Source organism: Polyodon spathula, chromosome 11, assembly GCF_017654505.1.
Source record: "Polyodon spathula isolate WHYD16114869_AA chromosome 11, ASM1765450v1, whole genome shotgun sequence".
NCBI classification, from domain to species: domain Eukaryota; kingdom Metazoa; phylum Chordata; class Actinopteri; order Acipenseriformes; family Polyodontidae; genus Polyodon; species Polyodon spathula.
In genome coordinates this window covers 27,538,708-27,557,399 of record NC_054544.1, presented here as the reverse complement: position 1 = coordinate 27,557,399, position 18,692 = coordinate 27,538,708, and the positions used below count along the sequence as shown (strand labels likewise).

The window sequence follows — 18,692 nt, the reverse complement described above, 5'->3', positions numbered from 1 at the left end:
ATTGTGAGATTTCGGTTTCAGTTTCATTAATCTGGTCTAAAAAGGTGTTCTAACACATGGCCGGTGTCTCATAATAACCTTCTTAAACTAGCTTGTTAAAGCCTGTAAAACCTTAATATTGTAAGATCGGTCTGTCTCGACAGAAAGAATACGCATATTCAACAGAGCCATGTAAAGCTGTTCACATTTCAAATTCCCTTTGTGTTAATCAACACGTTTTATACAGGCTTCTAGACTTTTACTATTAAATATTGCCGTTCGGGAATATTATAACATGGTTGATAAATGCAAACAACAAAACAATTTCAAATGCTAATTTAAAAGCTATGTTGCAATTTAGCACCAGGACAAAACACGCTGTAATCTCCTATAAGGACCAGTCTTTAATATTTTATTACTTGATGGTAATTTCAAATCATCACTGCATATCTTATGGACAGTAATAAACAAAACAGTTGGATTGTGTGAGACTCCCGGCTGGGAAGGGTTACACAATATACCAGCCATAGTGCTTCTGCATACTTCAAACCTCTTCGTGAAACAATACTATTGTGTATTAACAAAGCTGAATACAGTAGATGTGCTAAACGCAGAGACCTCACTTCATAGTTTTGTTTTCCAATAAGAGCCCGACTGGTTTTCATTCTGTTTTTTTTTAACACTTTTCTCCCGAGGTTTGGTGAGGAGTGAACTCAAGCTGTGTCTGCTAATCATACTCCTATGAGCTGATTTGAATACCGCCCCCCTTCGTGATTAGGGTTGGCTGTGGGGCTTTTGTTGGCTTCGATGACCGAATCTCCTGGTCAAGATCATATAAAAGCCGAAGGACTCCCTAGTGTCAGAAACGGTTTATGGCAGAGCTCGGATTGTACAGCCTACTGCTTATACGGAGAAACTGATAGTATTGTGTATCTGTAAGTCTTTTAGGGTTATTTATGTGACTTAGCTTTTATTGACCAGATGTTTAGGGATTTCTTTCGGGAAGCGTATAAGCATATCGCATATATATATATATATTTATATATTATATATATATATATATATATATATATATATATATATATATATTATATATATATTTTATTTTTTTTTTTTTGCGCACAGAAATGAAGACTTATATCCTCGTGGCAGTCCTGCTGCTGAATTTCGAATGGCTAGGTTCGGGACAAGCTTCTCGGCTCAAATCTGCTGCGTTGCCAATTCAACCAGAGTTGGAGCCTCAACCGTCGAAAGGAATGTCAGGTGAGACGCACGTACATTTCCCCTTACATGGATACCCTGCTCTTGCTGACTGCTTCCCTCCTTCAGAAGTGAGCTATGATTCATGCATTTTATCGCGTTTACTTATTTTAATTTGCGCCATGAAAGAGGAAGCACAAGGTTTCTTCTTAATTTGAACCGTGTTTTGTAACCTACTTTGTTTCAAAATTTATTTGAATACAGTAATTGAGCAGAAGCAGAACAGCTTGTTTGCTTTTTTATCCATCCCATTTTGCCAGACAGAATGCACCAATACGCTCTGTTTGGGGACTATATTAGGCTAGTGGTAAGATTTATTTTTAGACAAAAACACTTGTATGATCCATGGGCTACAGTATGTATGACCCTGGAAACGTAATCGATAACATTCCCGCAACTGCTTCTCTTTGTGCTGTCTTAGGACATGGGTACGTTGCCAAAGTTATTTGTTTCAAATGTTGCTGCAGCAGTACTGTGTGTTTCAGCCTAACATTTACTTGTCTTGACTAGTTTGAAGTAGTTACTTAATGAAACAATAAGAACCAGCTTGTTAGCACTGGCAGCTACGGCAACCGCACAATGTCAAATCAACAACGCTGCCATACACTGGCACACAAACACACACACCAGGCAGCAGCACCGCGAGCCAGCCGTGTTCCCAATGAAGCAGAACGGTGCTGAAACACAAGCCGGCTCGCTCCTCCACTGCCAAGTGCATGTGTTCGAAAAAAAGACGTCCAGACGCCTCTAGTTGTAATAAAACAGCGTCTCATCGTCTCTGTATTGAGGGGGTTGTTAAAGTATTATTGTAATGTAGGCCTATATATTGATGATTGTATTTTCTGCCCTTGGAAGGCATCGGTCTGCCAGTATTGTGGAGAGTTGTGTTTAGATGTGGTGTAGGTTAAACATTTGTCCAAATGAAGGAAATGGAGTCGAAGCCACAGAACTCATTTGAATATATTTTTCTGTATTCTAGGCTGTTCATTCGGAGGAAAGTTTTACGCACCTGAAGACACTTGGCACCCTGACCTAGGAGAGCCGTTTGGGGTGATGCACTGCGTGGTGTGTCACTGTGAATCGGTATGTGAACGTAAACCAACATTATTATTATTATTATTATTATTATTATTATTATTATTATTATTATTATTATTATTATTATTATTGCCAAGCAATGAGAAGAAAGTTAGTAAATAAAATAACGATTGAAACTTCCTGGGATACATAAAAAAAGAAAAAAAAGTGTTCAATTCAACAAAAATGAAGAAACCAAAAGTGTTCATTCTGTACATAACTGAAAAGTTTAAAGGTACCAACTGGGGCGAGGCAGGGAAAACTTTACAAATGCGGCAGAAACAATTCCCCAGTGATTGTAATTGTTCCCCATTAAGCACTTCATTATTGAGTGTTAAGCCGCAGAATACGCAACGCACAGAACGATTGGAAGCGTCCATTAGAAAAATGTGAAAAACCATTTACTTCCCATTCTTCATAGTAATTAGGTGCAATTCAGAGTTAACAATGTGTGTGTGTGTGTGTGTGTGTGTGTGTGTGTGTGTGTGTGTGTGTGTGTGTGTGTATACTGGTACACTTGCTGGAAACTAGTTTTTTTTTTCATAATTGACAATGTTTTACATTGTATACATTTCTGTAAATACTTGAAAATGAAAACACATTTTACAATATACAAAACAAAACATAAGGAGTATCAAAGCAATGCTCAAGAAAATTGAAAATTGTCTCTAAATCTTGGATTCCTCAAAATAGCCACCCTTTGCCTCAATAACAGCCTCACAAACACGAGGCATTCGGTTAACAAGTTTAAGCAGGAAATCACCCGACATGTCTTCACAGCTCTTCTGCAGCAATTCCCAGAGATGTAGGGCACTTGTGGGTAGCTTTGCTTTGACTCCTCTGTCCAGTTCATCCCATACAAGTTCTATGGGATTGAGGTCTGGAGACTGGGGAGGCCAGGTCATTAGATTGAGTTGCCTTTCACTTTTCTTCTTCGCAAGATAGTTCTTGCACAACTTTAAGGTGTGTTTCGGGTCATTATCTTGCTGAAGAATGAAGGACTGTCCAACTAGCTGTAATCCTGATGGAATAGTATACTGGTTGAGCTTGCCATGGACTTGGTAAAGATCACCAACTCTGTCACCAGCAAAGCAACCCCAGACCATGACACTCCTCATGCTTGACAGTGGGAACCACACATGCAGAACTCATGCACTCACCCTCTCTGCGTCTTACAAATACTCAGTGGTTGGACCCAAATATTTCAAATTTTCACTCATCCGTACATAAGACCAACTTCCACACCTCAAATGTCCAGTTTCTGTGTTTTTTGGCCCAGGCAAGTCTCTTCCTCTTATTCTGAACTCTTAACAATGGTTTCTTTGCAGCAATTCTTCCAGTTAGGCCAGCTTCACGCAATCTCCTCTGAACAGTTGATGTTGAAACATCTATACTTCTAGTAGCATTTAGCTGAGCTTGTATTTCAGGGGCAGTTAATCGCCAATTCCGCAGACTTGTGACTCGAATGAACTTGTTCTCTGATTCTGAGGTCACCCTAGGCGTGCCTGACCTTGTTCAGTCCTCATGAGTGCCAGTTTCTTCAAATCGTTTGATGTTCTTGGCCACAGCAGTTACAGACACTTGCAAAGTTCTTGTGTTTTAGCTTAAAGATTGACCTTCATTTCTTAAAGTAATTACAGACTGTCTTTTTTCTTTGCTTAACTGAGCGTATTTTGCCATTTTCTACTCCCTTACATTCAGGAATGACAAACTTGTGCCTATGCTACCTATATTTATAGTAATCATGGACCCTCACCTGTTAACAATAATTGGTGACAAAAGGTTAATTAGGTAACATGTTAATTAACTCAGAGAACATCGAACAAAGACACTTTTATACTTAGGCCAGTGTTCTAAAACCATGTTATACACATTTCACACTTTTAACTGACTTGGGCATCAGACTGAAGTCCCCTTGCTTTGGGTGACCTTTTCATTGAAGATTACATTTTCATTTAAAAATTACATTTTTGAATGCAATTCACTTATGATTATCAGCTTATATAAGTACATGTATCATATAATGAAATATTAAGTGTTTATAGACAAGTTTATACAGTTAAAAGCATAGATAATCATGAAAAAGCAGGTCTACTCAAACTTTTGACTGGTACTGTACAGCTTAAGTAATCATGCATAGAATTGCACACTCTATTAGTACTTTATAATATAATCTTCCAGTATGTAAACAGATAAACTGATGAGCTGCTGTTTTTTTTTTTCATCAGCAAGGTCTGGAAAAACACGATTCATATTAGTTATGGCATGAAAACCTGTTCCAATATATAACTTATTATTATTTGAACGGAACTGCTCTCATGGCTTGTTGTCTTGTTTTTTTTCTTTCTCCAGCAAAGGAATCGCCGTGGAAAGGTGTTTGGAAAGGTGAGCTGTAAGAACATCAAACACGACTGCCCCGAACCACCCTGCAGCAACCCTGTTCTATTACCCGGGCATTGCTGCAGGTCCTGCCCCAAAGGTGAGCCTCACAGAATGTAGTTATTCAATGCAATCACTACAGGAAAGATATACAGCCTACCTTATTTAATGAATACATTTAAAAAGTACAGTATATTCATATTTTAGGTAGGTATAGATGCACTAATTGATATCCCTGTTTCATTAACAAAGTACAGCACTTTTAAAACCTTGGGGTCCAGTTACAAACACTGTGAAAGTGATTGCCCAATGGTGTTTAGCACACCATACATCCCAATGGCACAGCCTCTGTATTGTACAGTCTGAGTCTGCCTTCTACAGGAGAGTGAACGTTATCGAAACTTTGACCTTGAGTGCATTCGGCTGTCACTTCTCTCCTCAGCATCATTACAGAACCTCTTTTGATCAGTCCTTGAAGAAGCATATCTAGTTGCTCACTTGCCTATTCCTTTTCCTAATACTGCCATGTTTGTTTATTTTGGCAGTCCAGTCTCGTGTTCCAGATAAGAAAGTAGACCACATTTTCGACGGGTTCGAATATTTCCAGGAGAAAGATGACGATCTACACAAAACTTACAACGACCGCTCTTACCTCAGCTCCGAAGACATCTCCCAGGATGACAGCAGAACAGGTAAACAACCTTTCCCATGAGAACAGACAGATGGAGCTGCTTCAAGTCATTTGATTCATGAGACATTCCAGTATGTGTTTATGTATTTGTTTGTTTGTTTAATTTCAGATTTTGTGGCGCTGCTCACTGCTGCTGCTGACTCTTGGAAGTCCACCTCCAGCGGAGTTGCCCGTGCCCGCTTCACTCTTTCTAGATCCAGCCTGGTTTTCTCCATCACATTCAAAAGGTAAGGGCACTCTTACACTAATACACACAGACTCAGGGGTATATAAGCATGTCTGTATATGTTTATGCCTGTTTATTATTTAGGTTGGACTTCATGGTTTCCTTTCTTGTTGCAGAATCGGGCGCCCCAGTAGAGTTAAATTCATAGACAGAGATGGAAATATTGTATTTGAGTACTTTGTGCCAAGGACTGCATCTCCAGGAAGCAATATGGTAAGTGACCTCCCCCCCCCCCCCACCCCGTTTACTTGGTAAAGGTGGAGCACACACACTACAGACTGGCTTTAAAATGAATGAAGAAACTTGACTGAAGAAGTGTCATTAAATGGTCATGACATCCTTGCCTAGCATGGTGTTTGCGTGTGACGCTGATGTATTGTGTAATTTCAGATCTGTGGCATCTGGAGCAATCTTCAGAAGTTGCACATGAGGCTGCTGAAATCGGAACAGCTTCACGTTACCCTGCTGACCACAGCCAATCAGGAAGAAGAGATTCATGGGAAGCTCATCAAGCACCGGGCCTTGTTTGCTGGTATGTGCCCCCTTTACAATATTATCTCTCTATCCATCTATCTGACCATCCATCCAGATTTGTGGGGGTAGTTAACAATCTTGAATTCTGTTTCCCTTCCCAGAAACCTTTAGTTCCATAATAACCTCTGATGCTGAGCATGCAGGGATGGGCGGAATCGCTATGCTGACGCTGAGCGACGTGGAGAACAACCTGCACTTCATTCTGATGTTTGAGGGTCTGCTGGAGAGAAGGGAGAAAGGTACACACAGAAAAGAAACACCGAGCAAATTCAATTATTTCATCATTCAAGAGCCACGTCTCTCCTTTCACCTCTGTGGTACATGGTATTCAACTCCACGACTATTTGTTTCCCTGCAGAGCGCTCCATAGTACCCATCAGAGTTGAGCTGCTGTACCATCACCATGTGCTGAGAGAAATCCGAGCCAATGTTACCTCACACGTAAGTACTGACATGAATAGAAAGAATAATCCCCTGCAGGTACAGTTACAACCGTGAAGCCCGACAGAACTCTCCAGGGTTCTCCACACACCTGGGGTCTTGCATTCTGCTTCACAGAACAATCCAGGGTTCTCCACACACCTGGGGTCTTGCATTCTGCATGACGTGGTGGCTCCACTTAGTGTGAAGTCCCCACCATTTAGTCAATGACTTGGAACCACTGCACTTAGCTGAGGGCGTGGGAATCAATTAGTTACTATCTATATAAAACAAATCTATTTATTTCCTCAACTCTACTTTCAATCTTCAGATTTCTAGACTGCTGTGGCATTTGTTTTTTATTGCTGAAAAAGATGGTCTCTTTACTACACTCCAGACTCCTGTTATGTGTTATTAGGCAGTGCTGTAAATGTGCACAACAATGTGAGTTATGAGAGCTCTGGTTTCAATCATCTGGGATTTCTATGCAGCAGAAGGGATAGTGCTAAGCATCGAAGAGTACAAATAGCTGTGGTATGCACAAACACAGCCCTCCAAATTAAACTTTGGACTGCTTAGAGTTCCTTTGGGGAGTTCATTTATCTTAAAAAAAAAAACAGTAAGAGAAAATAATAAAAAAAAAAAAAAAAAAGTTTGGCTGCTATTTGAATCTGGATTCCAGTTTGAAAGGACTGCCTACTTGCAGACAAGCAGAGCTCAAAGTTTCTGTTACCTAAACAATGTATCATTAAAATAATATGAAATCATTTTCTCCAGGACCCTGACTTTGCAGAGGTGCTGACAAACCTCAATAACCGTGAGATGTTCTGGCTGTCTCGCGGCCAGCTGGAGATCGCCTTGGCAACCGAAGGGAAGAACCCCCGTCGCATTTCGGGGTACATCACCGGGAAGAAGTCCTGCGACAGTAAGTAAACCCCCCAAAAAATGATTGCCATTATTCAGGTCACAGATGAAGACCTACTTGTATGATAGTGATGGGTAAAACCAATCAACTGAATCACAGAGCCTCCAACAAAATGATTCTCTCTTCAGCTCTCCAGAGCGTGCTGTCCAGTGGAGATGCCCTGACACCCACCAAAACTGGGGCCGTGGGCTCTGCCATGCTCACCCTGCATGACAACGGAACACTGGAATACCAGGTATGTGCACTGTGATGAACTATTCATCCTGGCTTACACAACTGCCTAAGCAATTCAACTATTTGCTTAAAAAACAAGACCAAGCTGGGAACCCCAATCCAATGTCCTTGCTGTATTTTCAGATTCAGGTGGCCGGGGTTGCCAGCAAAGTGACCGGTGTGACCATTGAGACGAAGCCGCGACGCAGGAGCCGACGCAATGTGCTGTTTGACATGACTGCTGACTACAGTGAGGGGCATGTGGTGGGGACGTGGGAACGCCTGAACGCCCGTGACATCCACATGCTGCTGCAGAATGAACTGTTCCTCAACGTGGCCACTTCTGAGTACGAGGAGGGAGAGCTCCGGGGGCAGATTAGCTCCCTGCTGTACAGCGGCCTGCAGGCCCGACTCCAAGGTAAGAGACGTTCTGTGTGCAGAAATCTCACAGGAGCCTGACCATAAATACTTGTCTATGCACAGATAGTGCCTGCTGTTCCTTTTCTATATTCTAATCAGGGCTGATTTGTGCCTCCCCCTGCAGAGCTTCCAGTCCCTCTGGCGGGTCAGTTTGTTTCTCCCCCTGTCCGCACAAGTGCGGCGGGTCACGTTTGGGTCTCGGTGGATGAGAACTGTCACCTGCACTATGAGATCGTGGTGTCTGGCCTCAGAAAATCCGACGACGTTACCCTCGATGCCCACCTACACGGCTTCGCTGAGATCGGAGAGCTGGACGACAGCAGCCGTGAGCACAAGAGACTCCTCAAGGGCTTTTACGGGTCACAGGTATGTGTAACAAGAAACTGGGACAAAGCTATAGGTCTAGAGACACAGGTTTAGATAAGGACTGCTACTAGATGTACACCAAATTCAGAAAACTTGTAGAATTTAGTTTTGTGTTTCCTGACTTGTTGAAGATTCGAAGCTATAAGCATGTAGGCTGTTTGTCATAGCACTGTCTCTTGATCACTGGGTTTTGATTTTCACTGTTCTTCATGCCCTGTGTCTCCCTTGCTTTTGACAGACCAATGGTGTGCTAAAGGACCTCAGTATGGAGCTTCTCCATCAGCTGGACAAGGGGAATGCCTTTATCCAAGTCAGCACCAAGGTGAACCCCAGGGGAGAGATCCGAGGAAGGGTACGTACGCTCATCACAGACACATTCTGCACACATATTACCCTTGCAGCGCTGCCATCGCTCCCTGACTGCAGACCTGGACTGACTGCCTCTCCTCCAGCGTCCCTCCCATTCTGCTTCGAATTCTCAGCACTTGGAGTGCCTCCAGCTGATGCCTTGGCAACTATGGGCTGGGCTAACGGAAGGGAGCTGCTGAAAGCCAACAAAAGGGATATTTAATAGCGGCAGCTAATCTTTTTAGTTTCAAAAGGAAATGTGTTAAAAATGTCTCTACACAGGACATCTGGCCAGGGTTGAGTAAAGGGGTGGGGAAGAGAAAGCATACACAGGCGAGCCAGGGAAAGAATGTTTTTTTTATTTGATCCTCAGAGCCAGCATTGCATGATAATATAAATATACATTTATATAGAATAGTAGTAATTAGAATTAATACAGATTTAAAGATATAAGTAAAAATTATGTCAATACATAGACGGCCCATTATATATATTATATATATATATACTGTAACGTGAAAGAGTATTTGACCCCTGTCTGATTTTCTGCATCTTTGCATATTTTTGACACTGAATATTATCAGATCTTCAACTGAAATCTAATATTAAATAAAAGGGACCGTGAGTGAACCCATAACACAAATTTTGATACTTATTTCATTTATTTATTAAAGAAAGTTATGCAGCACCCAATGCCCCCGTGAGAAAAAATAATCGCCTCCTTAGACTCAATAACTGGTTACGCCACTTTTAGCAGCAAGAACTGCAACCAAACTCTTCCTGTAGTAAGTGATCAGTATCTCACAGCGCCGTGGAGGTATTTTGGCCACTCCTTCATGCAGAACTGCTCCAACTCAGTGACATTTGTGGGTTTTCAAGCATAAACTGCTTGTTTCAGGTCCTACCACAACATATCAATGGGGTTTAGGTCTGGACTTTGACTAGGCCATTCCAAAACTTTAAATTTCTTGTTCTTCAACCATTCTGATGTAGACTTGCTTGTGTGTTTAGGATCATTGTCTTGCTGCATGGCCATGCTGCGCTTCAGCTTGGATGGATGGCCTGATATTCTCCTGTAGAATTCTCTGATACAGAGCAGAATTCATGGTTCCTTCTATGATGGCAAGTTGTCCAGGTCCTGATCCAGCAAAGCATCCCCAAATCATGACACTACCACCACCATTCTTGACCATTGGTATGAGGTTCTTAGTGTGGAATGCAGTATTTGGTTTTCGCCAGACATAATGGGGCCCATGCTGGCCAAATAGTTCCACATATCCAGGTGCTTTTTGCAAACTTGAGACAAGCATTCATGTTCTTCTTAGTGAGCCATGGTTTCCACCTTGCTACTCTGCCATGAATCCCATTTTTGCCCAGTGTCTTTCTGATGGTGGAGTCATTAACACTGACCTTAGCCAAGGCGAGAGAGGCCTGCAGATCCTTGAATGTTGTTCTAGGGTTCTTTGTGACTTCCTGGATGATTTTATGCCTTGCTCTTGGGGAGATTTTGGCAGGGCGGCCAGTCCTGGGAAGATTCATTACTGTCCCAAACTTTCTCCATTTGGCAGGAAGGGTTTGACTTTGGTTTGGTGGAGCCCCTGAGCCTTTGAAATGGCTTTGTAACCCTTTCCAGACTGATAGGCATCAACAACTTTTTTTTTCTGGAGGTCTTCAGGAATTTCAGAAAAATTATGTGCCTCTAGAACCTGTGTGCTGACAACTGCACTCTGATGGTAAGGGCCAAAGTTGGTCAGATTTATATTGGGCAGGGCTGGCCCAAATCAGGCCTGTTGTTAACCAAAGTATTCAAACAGCTGACCCTAATTATCCCTTTAATTGGATTGAGTTAACTAGGGGGGGGCAATAACTTTTTCACACCTGAAGATTGCATGTTTGATTACCTTGCACACCAAACAAATAAAAGAAGCACCAAACGTTGGTGTCATTTTTTTTCTCTCAGACTCCCTCTATATACTACTACAACTCCCAAGAAGCTGACCAAATTCAATGTGAAAAATGTGCAAAAATGCAGAAAGTCAGACAGGGGGCAAATACTTTTCATAGCACTGTATATATATTGTAAAAAAGATCAAATGAAGTGAAACAGAAAGGCATTCTGGAAGTTGTGGGAGACAAGACAATTATTTTCCTTTCCTAGATCGCTGCCAAATCACTTTGCTGACATATTTTGTTGAGGAATTGCCAACAAACAAAAATAGCTAAGTGTTTTTGCAGTTCAGTGCCTGCAGGAGGCTGTGTTCTTGCAGTTCAATGCCTGCAGGAGGCTGTGTTCTTACAGTTCAGTGCTGGCAGAAGGCTGTGTTCTTACAGTTCAGTGCCTGCAGGAGGCTGTGTTCTTGCAGTTCAGTGCTGGCAGGTGGTTGTGTTCTTGCAGTTCAGTGCTGGGAGGAGGCTGTGGTCTTGCAGTTCAGTGCTGGGAGGAGGCTGTGTTCTTGCAGTTCAGTGCTGGCAGGTGGCTGTGTTGTTACAGTTCAGTGCTGGGAGGTGGCTGTGTTCTTACAGTTCAGTGCTGGGAGGAGGCTGCGTTCTTACAGTTCAGTGCTGGCAGGTGGCTGTGTTCTTACAGTTCAGTGCTGGGAGGTGGCTGTGTTCTTACAGTTCAGTGCTGGGAGGAGGCTGCGTTCTTACAGTTCAGTGCTGGCAGGAGGCTGCGTTCTTACAGTTCAGTGCTGGCGGGTGGCTGTATTCTTGCTGTTCAGTGCTGGGAGGTGGCTGTGTTCTTACAGTTCAGTGCTGGCAGGAGGCTGTGTTCTTATAGTTCAGTGCTGGGAGGAGGCTGTGTTCTTGCGGTTCAGTGCTGGCAGGTGGCTGTGTTCTTACAGTTCAGTGCTGGGAGGTGGCTGTGTTCTTACAGTTCAGTGCTGGCAGGAGGCTGTGTTCTTGAAGTTCAGTGCCTGCAGGAGGCTGTGTTGGCTTTGCTGGTTGTAGGACCTCTGCCGTGCTGACCCTTTCTCTTGTCGCTGCTCCTACAGGTCCATGTCCCAAACAGCTGTGAATCGGGCCCCGCCTCCCAGATCGACGACGCACATTTTGACTTCATCCCGTTCGAGGAGGTGAAGCTGGATCCTGAGGAGATCAAGAAAGACCCCAGCTCCTGCTTCTTCGAGGGCCAGTTCTGCGCACATGGCTCCCGCTGGGCCCCCGACTATGACAAGAAGTGCACGGTCTGCACTTGCAAGGTATGCAAGCTCGCTCTTATTTCAGAAATAATAACAATATGCCCTTTCATCTCAGTGCTTTGAAGAGAAGCCCATCTTACAAAGTGCCAAACTAAAGCTTAGGGGTTTAAATCTTTCAAAAGCGATACGTTCATCTAAATCACCTTGACAAACAAAGAAACACCAGGTTAGCCTACTTTTAAAAGCCAAGCCAAGCAAATCCATTAAAGGTATTCTAGCTTCTCCAGGTTTCAGCCAGCACTCAATGTTAATTAGGCAGTATGTCATGAGTCTCTCTCTCTCTCTCTCTCTCTCTCTCTCTCTCTCTCTCTCTCAGAAGCGGACTGTGATTTGCGATCCCATCATTTGCCCTGTCCTGGATTGTGCCAATGTCGTCCATCTTGAAGACAGGTGCTGCCCAGTCTGTGAAGGTATGTCTATGTTACTTCCGCTAGATAAAAAAAATCTGACAATTGTCTGTTTTTTTCTATAGCAAGGCTTAGGGAACCAAACTATGACTGCAATCTAATCTGTATCTCTTCTGTCCCTCTCCTCCACAGAAAAAAAACAAGAGAAATACGTCAAACAAACAGAAAAGTCAAGTGATCAGATGGATGGTGAGACTGTTAGTCTATCTGTAATTCCACTACTTTCTCTCTCTCTCTCTCTCTCTCTCTGTTTCTCTCATTCACCTCCCATTCCTCTGTCTTTCTTTCCCATTCTTGACAGAACCCAAGCCCCCAACACTAGCTGTTAGGCCAGACTGCCTCCCAGATTTCTGAAGGTGTTTTCTTTGGTTTACTCAATTCCAGGTTGCTACTTCGAGGGGGACAGGAAAATGCATCTACCTGGGACCACATGGCATCCATTTGTGCCTCCGTTCGGATACATCAAGTGTGCCGTCTGTACCTGCAAGGTGAGTCTCAAACTAAAACCAACAGTACCCCCATTCTGTATCTATGCATGCAATGCACTTTGCTGAAAGGAGCGAGCCTGTGTTCTTCTGTTCACTCTGTTGATGCTTCGTCACTTCAGGGAGCCACTGGAGAAGTCCACTGTGAGAAGGTGAACTGCCCTCTACTGACCTGCAACAACCCTGTCAGACGCAGTCCCTCCGACTGCTGCAAAGAATGCCCAGGTACATAAACGGCACAATCACACTTCTATACATTTCCTAGGGCACCGAGTCCAGAATGTCCTTTCCATTACCCACTCCCCATTCCCAGAGACAATTCAATGCTCTAGTCCAGGGGCAGTGAATGCGAGGTAAAAGGTTCAAGGTTTCTAATGTCTTGTGCTTTGACCTCCCAGCTGAAGAGAAGGCTTCCATTGACCTCACAGAGATGATGCAGGCGGATGGGCCGCGGGCTTGTAAATTCGGGAAGAATTGGTACCTCAGCAACGAGAGCTGGCACCCAGAGGTTCCTCCTTTCGGAGAAATGAAGTGCATCACCTGCTGGTGCGACGTAAGTACCCTGCATACATACACAGATTGAGAGCAAAGGCAAGACAGTGTGATTCAATAAGCACTCTGCATACATACACAGATTTGAGAGCAAAGGCAAGGCAGTGTGATTCAATAAGCACTCTGCATACATACACAGATTTGAGAGCAAAGGCAAGGGAGTGCGATTCAATAGTAGCACTATTGCAGAAAGGCCCAGGCACCTCACATAGAGGCAATGTGTTTGTTATTAGACTGCTTAATCAATGTCATGCAGTTGGATGGAGTCAAGGAAGGGTCATTATGAATAATCCCTGTTAAGGTTGGCTACATGCCTTGAGTCACATCACCACTCCACCAGGTGTGATTGCTCATATGATTGCCTGCTTTATAGCCTGATGGTGTTGTCTTGTGAAGCGCTAATAGGTATGAGGCCACTCACTGCTGGTGGTACCCACACTGCAACAGTAGCCAGTTCCGTGCTTCTGTACGTGGGAGGTGGGTTAGAGGCAGACCCTGACATTCCTTTCTTGTCTTGCCACAGGATGGCATTACCAAGTGCCAGAGAGAACAGTGCCCCCTACTAACCTGCAGCAAGATCACCAGGAGAGAGAACAAGTGCTGCCCTGAGTGCAAAGGTAGGCAGCGATGATGTAATTCTGGTAAACACAGGCGTTTAATCTTCATTCATTGATTTTTCCATCGACTAACTTGTTTGTTAAAAGGTTGAAACCAATCAGATCAACAGGATGGAAAGTTGGAAAAAGGTCAGAATGTCACCAGAATTGGCAGGATTATCAAATATGTTCGCAGAAACAGAGTTGGCAGCATTGTGAATAGTGTGTGCAGAAGCAGAATTGGTATCATTGTGAATAATGTGTGCAGGAACAGAGTTGACAGCATTGTGAATAATGTGTGCAGAAATAGAATTGACAGCATTGTGAATAATGTGTGTAGAAACAGAGTTGGTATCATTGTGAATAATGTGTGCAGAAACAGAATTGGTGTCATTGTGAATAATGTGTGCAGAAACAGAATTGACAGCATTCTGTCAATAGAATTGACAGTGAATAATGTGTGCAGAAACAGAATTGGTACATAAGAACATAAGAACATAAGAAAGTTTACAAACGAGAGGAGGCCATTCGGCCCATCTTGCTCGTTTGGTTGTTAGTAGCTTATTGATCCCAAAATCTCATCAAGCAGCTTCTTGAAGGATCCCGGGGTGTCAGCTTCAACAACATTACTGGGGAGTTGATTCCAGACCCTCACAATTCTCTGTGTAAAAAAGTGTGTCCTATTTTCTGTTCTGAATGCCCCTTTGTCTAAACTCCATTTGTGACCCCTGGTCCTTGTTTCTTTTTTCAGGCTGAAAAAGTCCCTTGGGTCGACACTGTCAATACCTTTTAGAATTTTGAATGCTTGAATTAGGTTGCCACGTAGTCTTCTTTGTTCAAGACTGAACAGATTCAATTCTTTTAACCTGTCTGCATATGACATGCCTTTTAAGCCTGGAATTATTCTGGTCGCTCTTCTTTGCACTCTTTCTAGAGCAGCAATATCTTTTTTATAGCGAGGTGACCAGAACTGCACACAATATTCAAGATGAGGTCTTACTAGTGCATTGTACAGTTTTAACATTACTTCCCTTGATTTAAATTCAACACTTTTCACAATGTATCCGAGCATCCTGTTAGCCTTTATTATAGCTTCCCCACATTGTCTAGATGAAGAAATTTCTGAGTCAACAAAAACTCCTAGGTCTTTTTCATAGATTCCTTCTCCAATTTCAGTATCTCCCATATGATATTTATAATGTACATTTTTATTTCCTGCGTGCAGTACCTTACACTTTTCTCTATTAAATGTCATTTGCCATGTGTCTGCCCAGTTCTGAATCTTGTCTAGATCATTTAACAACAAGTTCCTTGTTCCTGCCAAATTCTAATATGTAACTTCTTATTTGCTAGCAGATGCCTATAATGTGGAGGAAGTGGAGCAGTTGAAGGAGGAAGAAGAAAAGAAACAGAACTGGGGCTACTGAGGCTGAACAATCGGATTAACTTTTACCAACAAGACCGAGCGATGAGCTGTGCTGCTGGCTAGCCCTTCCACCTCGGACAGAGAGCGAGAAACAGCAAGACAGCGCTGCAGCACAGGGACACAATGAAATGAAAGGGCAGCAGAAAGAGACTTCCACTGGGTTTGCAAACTCCACTTTAATATCATTGAAAATAATATGATTTGTAAAAAACAAAGGACAGATGCTAATATTTAAAAAGAAACGACTGGACTTTCTGGAGGGGTCAGGAGAACTTTAGTGAACAATTATTTAAGATTTTATCTGAGTTTCTTTTTAACCATTTTGATGACTACACAAAACGGGCCTTGGCAGATTATTCATAATTTCTAGCAGCCTGGTCAGTACGCAAGAATAGATACCCTTTTATTTATTTGAGATGTTCCACAAAGTGAAGTTTCAGAGGAGTCCACTGCAGCCCTGAGTACCTGCTGCTGCTGGGCGTGGCAGATCCACAGCCCTATGAGACTTCTTCAAGAGGCAATGGCTCGTTCTGCCTTCCTTTCCAGGGCAGCTAGAGGGGCAGCGCTAGGAATATGAACTGGGATCTCTCCCTATAGGAGGATCGAACCAGGAGACCCATTTCATTGAATGCAATGTATTCACTGAGAAGCAGCTTCTAGTTGCGCAGTATTCAGAACCTGTTTCTTCTACCCAGCTGCCCAGAGCGTGCCCCAGGAGGTCAAGTGTCTGGACCCAACAGGGGTGGTCATCACACACTAGTATATATACAGGCTCTCCAGTCTTCATCACAGTAAACCACACTGCTTCCCATTGCACTCGTCACATACAAGCCTTGAGAAAGTCGCAGAAGCACTTTCTTCTCATAAAACATAAGGGATCTGCTGATGTGCTAATGAGCCCTAATGCCTTTTAAACAGCATTGTAGTGCAAACTAAGTGCTGGAAAGGAGGGGAGGGGAGGGGGTGTAGACACAGTCAAATAGAGATACACAGTAACTTGTAATTATTACACAAAATATTTAATCTTTCTCAGGCATACAAAAGAAAAAGTGGAAAGAAGTTATAGAAAAATATACGAATCAGGAGAGACTCTGGCTCAGAACCACCACAGAGGGTGTCATTAACCACAGGGGATGTAACATGGCAAATCAGCAGCTGTTCACAGAAAAGTGGTCTATGCAGGTGGTCTTTTAAACAGGTCTTACTGCTTTTTTTTGTTAGTTTTTTACATGCCTTAATGTTTCTTATTTGTGCTTTGCATGCCCTCCTCTTCTGCATGCCCTTCTCTCTCTCAGTAGATTAGAGGTTGATCTGCATCAGCATGTGGGAGTCCTGCAGAGTGAAAGTGAAAGGGAGGTCACTGATGTGGCAGGTCTTGTGTGTGTATCTGTTGTCTTTCTTATGCGAAGGGGACAGCAATGGCAATGTATTCCTCGGCCGGGGGTCCCTCCCCGAGGGGTTGGTAGTCTTTGTGCCACAGTAAAAGGAATCCCCATGCTGTGCAGTAAATTGTGCAGCTCCTGTTGCCACAGGGGGTCTGGAGACCACCTGCGCTGTGGAGACAGCAAACAGGGAGCAGTGCTGTGGTTAGACCAGGACCAGTCGTATAGTACAGCAGTGGGGGTGTTTGCAAATAGAACGGCTCATCCTCCTGGGTTAAACCGTGCATCTCTTCGTATTTCCTGTCTGTGGATCACCTGCAAGTGCACTCACCTGTTCCATTATAAACACACTCTAACTAACTAATAATCTGCCTGCCTACCGATCTGTCTATCTGTCTTTCTAATTTATTTACCAATTTGTCTTTTTTAAACTCTGTGCACGGGTGGAATGCTAGACTAATAGACAGACAGACACATAGATATGAAGGTTTTAATGATCAGGCTTTATGATTGACGTTGATACACAGCTCACTGGCTTACAGCAGATCTATAGGTCTTATATAATGTATTCCAGTACCTCCTGCCTGAAAGCATTCTCCCAGTGGCTGCCAATGCCAGCTCATGACTCACAGTAAGGATGAGCAGTACTGTACATCATCGTGTAAATGCTTCCTTTCCTGTTGTTTTTATTTGATAATTATTTGTTTTTTTTTATTTATTTATCAGCAGTGAGACCCTTCTTTTCCCTCTAGGGCAGCTGATGACACTCTTAACTGTTATTATTATTAGAATTTGAAGCTTTTGTATTTATTGAAAATGGAACAAAAATTAAAATTAAAATTAATTTACAAAACAATAACTGGTCTTGTTATTCTCTCTCTTTCATGGTTGCAGGTTCCAAAGACCATGGAAACAATGCTCTTAAAGAAATGGCAGCACAGTGGTAGCAAAGTGATGCAGAACATCTGCATAGTTTGTCCTTGAGGTTTTGTTTGAAAGTAAATCTGTGTTCAGTGGCTAAGGCATATTTTCTGAAAGGAATGGATCTTTTGGAAAGGTGTAAAACAAGCATGATACAAGAGACAAACTTCTCTTACCCAAGCTGTTTCTCATTAGCATCGTAGTGTTCAAATAGCCCATAGTAAATGTATGATGCAGGCAAGTTGCCCGCAGTGAAAAATCAGATCCCAAATGTTCAAGTGAACTCTGTGCCACACGTCACAGCAGCAGCTAATCACTGTCCTTCAATTTTTAAGGAACATTATACAGTATGTGTCTCCCTCCTTCTCCACAGTCTGACAGAGCCTGCTACGCTCCTTAGAACCATGTCTGTTTTCCAGATTCCTGGCAGAGGCACGCTGCAGCTAGAGCTGAGTGACACGGGCGTACTACTTATTAGGATACTCAGCAATGCCAGGAATTTGGGGGAATGATTTCCAGATTGAGATGAATGCAGTCAGCAGATAAGGCCAGGCAGAGTCGATTCCTCATGCTCAGTCTCCTCTAACCCCCAGCTCCACTGCTTTGCAAGCATCCTCCTTTTGCAGTTTTTCCATTGAGTTTGTTTGTTTGTTTGTTTGTTTTGAGTGGCTCTGAAAGCTTTTAATTAGTTGCAATGTGTGAGAGGAGGTAAATACAGGTTCAAATCATCTGACAGGAAACCATATTTAAGAATAGCCTACTGAAAGCCTTTGCTGTATTTTCAGTTGCTTAGTTCCAGCTTTGTTGCCGCTGTACCAGTGTTTTCTCCCCTTTGCTGGATTTTGCTCCAATGGACGTGGAGGTGAAGGGGATCTTATCCCGCTG

At 43.0% G+C, this 18,692-nt stretch overlaps 1 protein-coding gene across 2 annotated transcripts; it reads left to right on the top strand.

Annotated features, from left to right (window-relative positions):
• Positions 1 to 825: 825 nt before the first annotated feature.
• LOC121323712 (chordin-like) lies at positions 826 to 17,728 on the top strand. Of its 2 annotated transcripts, none has more exons than XM_041264924.1 (23): positions 826 to 914; positions 1,105 to 1,242; positions 2,219 to 2,322; positions 4,669 to 4,795; positions 5,241 to 5,387; positions 5,496 to 5,613; positions 5,729 to 5,825; positions 6,003 to 6,144; positions 6,248 to 6,385; positions 6,505 to 6,587; positions 7,344 to 7,491; positions 7,620 to 7,726; positions 7,849 to 8,122; positions 8,249 to 8,490; positions 8,729 to 8,842; positions 11,832 to 12,038; positions 12,355 to 12,448; positions 12,578 to 12,634; positions 12,830 to 12,933; positions 13,053 to 13,155; positions 13,329 to 13,483; positions 14,006 to 14,099; positions 15,432 to 17,728. In XM_041264924.1, the coding sequence occupies exons 2-23, from the start codon at positions 1,107 to 1,109 to the stop codon at positions 15,503 to 15,505; spliced, it is 2,865 nt and encodes a 954-aa protein (XP_041120858.1). In that variant the 5' UTR covers positions 826 to 914; positions 1,105 to 1,106; the 3' UTR covers positions 15,506 to 17,728. The 2 variants fall into 2 exon arrangements, with proteins under 2 accessions (XP_041120858.1, XP_041120859.1); XM_041264925.1 differs by having other exon boundaries at positions 15,435 to 17,727.
• Positions 17,729 to 18,692: the final 964 nt, after the last annotated feature.

Bases quoted from the DNA above. Each gene is read 5' to 3' on its own strand.
- LOC121323712 (XM_041264924.1), top strand. From the start codon at position 1,107: ATGAAGACTTATATCCTCGTGGCAGTCCTGCTGCTGAATTTCGAATGG. The intron at 6,588-7,343 runs GTAAGTACTGAC...CATTTTCTCCAG, and splicing joins GAGCCAATGTTACCTCACAC to GACCCTGACTTTGCAGAGGT. The intron at 12,635-12,829 runs GTGAGACTGTTA...ACTCAATTCCAG, and splicing joins GTCAAGTGATCAGATGGATG to GTTGCTACTTCGAGGGGGAC.